Genomic DNA, 3356 nt, shown 5'->3' with positions numbered 1-3356 from the left:
TGCCTGGTACAACATGAGCATCCTAGTAGGAGACGAGCAGTTTTCTCTCTCCAGCGCTCACAGCTCTTCCCTTGACTCAGTTAATTCCCGTTATTTTTCAGGACCTTCTTGTAAGGTACCATGTTACATTTTGAATGGGGTTTGGAGCTCTGACTGCAGCCTAAATCCCATTCTGAAACCCTGTCTCCTCTGCAGACATACTGGGAGAGTTATAAAGGTAGTGTATAAAGTGTAGGAACATGTGGATTAGAATGAGGGTAGCTGTAGGTGCACTGGGTTGCTTTGTATGTTCAGAATCCATTCAAACAAAGTGTGCTTTAATGTGGTTTGTTATGGGGAGGATGGGGGCTGCAGTTAGGGAAAGCAGTGGCTAAACACAAGCTGTTGTTACTGATGAGGTGTCGGGGCAGCTATTACCGTTGTTTGTATACAGATAAAATAAATGGGTGAGATAATCTCTTTATGAGGAGATAATACCTGTTACTCAAGGGTCTTTCCAGCCTAGGAGAGAAGCAGCAACAGTTAGAAGCTGCAGCGAGGTAAACCAAAGCTACAGATACCTTGGTTCTGTAAGGTTTTGGTTCTTATGCAGCCAGCTGATCTCAGCCTTTCTGTTTGCTTTTCTTCTAGGGAGCTGTTTTCACCATCTCAGAAATACCAGCTTCTTGTGTATCATGCAGACTCTCTCTTCCATGATAAAGAATATAGGAATGCTGTGAGTAAGTATACAATGGCCTTGCAGCAGAAAAAAGCATTAAGTAAAACTTCAAAAGTAAGACCTTCTACTGGGAATGCTGCATCAACTCCCCAGAGCCAGGTATTTAAAAACTGAACTAACGTGCTGCCTAAATTGATGTTTCTGACTTAGTGTTTGTAGAATCATTTTGGTTGGAAAAGACCCTTAAGATCATTCAGTGCAACCCTTAACCTGACACTTCCAAGTCTACCACTCAGCCATGTCCCACCTCTACAGGTCGTCTCAATACCTTAGACTGTGGATTTATCATGTCAAATAAACGTGACATCTAAAGCTAATTTTGTTTCAAAACCACCATCGTGGTGTTTTCTAATGCAGAACTTCATGTGGTCTTGAACACGAGGTGTTTTTTGTATGTGCAGTTCATGTTTTTCATTTGAGGACAGGAGCAATACGAGCCAGCAGTAGGTTGCATCATGCACTTTCTTGCATTAGATTTGTGCAACACAGTGTAAGCATTTAACAAGGAGGCTGTATGGAGAGTTTTTACCTGACTAAACCAACATTGTGCTTAAATCTTTCCGGTTTCTTTCAGTGTTTACCATCTGAAATTGAAGTGAAATATAAAATGGCTGAATGTTATACAATGCTGAAGCAAGATAAAGATGCCATTGCTATTCTTGATGGAATTCCTTCCAGACAGAGGACCCCAAAGGTTAGTTCTGGCAGACTTGTCACAAGCCCTTGGTCAGCATATCTTGAAAAAGAGACTGAGGTTTCAAAATGCACTGTGCAAATAGAAAACAATGTAAATTTTATCTTTGGACTCAGAAGGAAGCAATTACTTTAATTTTATACTCTCTGGTAATTTATAGTGCTCTCAGAAGGAGAGCAGGTAATCTTGTCTTCTGCCCAGAACAGGAGGGAGGCATGCTTGAAGACAAAGTTGTGAGCATTTCTCCTTTCTCATACTTGACTCTACCAATATTTCTCTTGCTTCCAGATCAATATGATGTTGGCAAATCTCTACAAGAAAGCAGGTCAAGAACGCTCATCTGTTACGAGCTACAAGGAAGTACTGAGGCAGTGCCCTTTAGCACTTGATGCCATACTGGGTAGGTGTCTGCACACTGTTGGGATTTCAGTATTAAACACTATAATTTGAGTTATGCTTGGGACTAGGTAACTGTCTTGCAGTTGCATGTAATATATAATACCTGCATTATGGAACTTATAAAAAGCACTGTTAAGCTGCTTGCTCATGCTTGTCAAGGGATGGAGTTTCTGGTCTTCAGGCAATTAGTTTGTATTAAAAGCACTTTATAATGGCTGAAATTGATGTGTGTATATCCTCCTGAACAGGCCTGCTCTCGCTGTCAGTGAAAGGTGCTGAAGTGGCCTCTATGACAATCAACGTGATTCAGAGTATTCCTAACTTGGATTGGCTTTCCGTGTGGATCAAGGCATATGCTTTTGTGCATACTGGAGACAACACAAGAGCAATAAATACCATTTGGTAAGAGTTCAAAGAGCATGATGCAGTCAAATCATATATTAATATTTATATACAAGTGTATTTAAAGTGGCATTATATCAATAACAGGCATTTCTTTTTCTTAAAGCTCCTTAGAGAAAAAGTCATTGCTGAGGGATAACGTGGACTTACTGGGGAGCTTGGCAGACCTGTATTTCAGAGCTGGAGATAATAAAAACTCTATTCTAAAATTTGAACAAGCACAAATGCTGGATCCTTACCTAATAAAAGGTGAGTAAATCCTAAAAGCAAGTTTACGTAATGTGATGATCTGATGAGTAGCAGCTACATGCAGTCAAGCGTGCAGTGGAATATTTTATCTTCTTCTACCTGGCTTTCAATTCAGAATGTACATTCAGAAGCTGTGTATGTGGAACCATTGCTGGCAGAGACACAGTTTAAAGCAGGCGTTTGTGGGTTGGTTTTTGTTTTTTCTTGGTGTGAATGAACCTTCCATTTCTTGCTGATAGACCTTGGTCCATTTCTGTTTAGGAATGGATGTGTATGGTTACTTATTGGCACGTGAAGGTCGACTAGAGGATGTGGAGAACTTGGGCTGCCGTCTCTTCAATATATCTGATCAACATGCAGAACCCTGGGTGGTATCTGGGTAAGTTCTTTTCTTGCCTTTCTTACCTCCGCTCTTGATTTGCTGCATGCAGTGGGTTGCAGCTGATACGGTGGATTCAGGCTTTGTTGTTCGCGAGGTGCTTCCCTATCCTGTTCTTAGGCTAAGTGAACTGAGCTATCCATAAATACCTATTTTAGTTGTTTTCTCTACATTTAAACCTATTAGAGTTAACCCATCTGTGCACTAATAATGGTATATTAAACAGCTGTAACAGTTAATATTCATACTGCTTTTTTTCTAAGCTCCTGAAGAGTTTGTTTTTTTTCCCTGAACGTGTATTCTTACCTTGAAATGCAAAAAGTGCAATAGTTGCCTGCAATCTCCTTTTGTTCTTCTTCTTTTAAACCTCTATGAGTGTGCACAGGCACCACAGCCACTACATGTTTACAACCCCTCTTGTCTTTCCATAGGTGTCATAGTTTCTACAGTAAACGATACTCTCGTGCCTTATACTTAGGAGCCAAAGCTATCCAGCTGAATAGTAACAGTGTTCA

General features: G+C 40.5%; 1 protein-coding gene across 1 annotated transcript in view; it reads left to right on the top strand.

Annotated features, from left to right (window-relative positions):
- Window positions 1-592: 592 nt before the first annotated feature.
- ANAPC7 (anaphase promoting complex subunit 7) overlaps window positions 593-3356 on the top strand; it is a gene marked incomplete at its 5' end in the record, with an annotated part of 5479 nt that continues 2715 nt past the window's right edge. Inside the window, 7 exons of the mRNA XM_010019469.1 lie at window positions 593-817; window positions 1293-1412; window positions 1701-1812; window positions 2060-2213; window positions 2320-2462; window positions 2724-2841; window positions 3273-3356. The exon at window positions 3273-3356 is cut by the window's right edge and continues 146 nt beyond it. Coding sequence (XP_010017771.1) covers window positions 593-817; window positions 1293-1412; window positions 1701-1812; window positions 2060-2213; window positions 2320-2462; window positions 2724-2841; window positions 3273-3356 — 956 coding nt within the window. The remainder of the gene's footprint in view (window positions 818-1292; window positions 1413-1700; window positions 1813-2059; window positions 2214-2319; window positions 2463-2723; window positions 2842-3272) is intronic.

The sequence above is a fragment of the Nestor notabilis genome, unplaced genomic scaffold (assembly GCF_000696875.1).
Source record: "Nestor notabilis isolate BGI_N333 unplaced genomic scaffold, ASM69687v1 scaffold9338, whole genome shotgun sequence".
Lineage (NCBI taxonomy): Eukaryota > Metazoa > Chordata > Aves > Psittaciformes > Psittacidae > Nestor > Nestor notabilis.
Note: the sequence above shows the minus strand (reverse complement) of the source record. Positions and strands in the feature narration are given on the sequence as shown.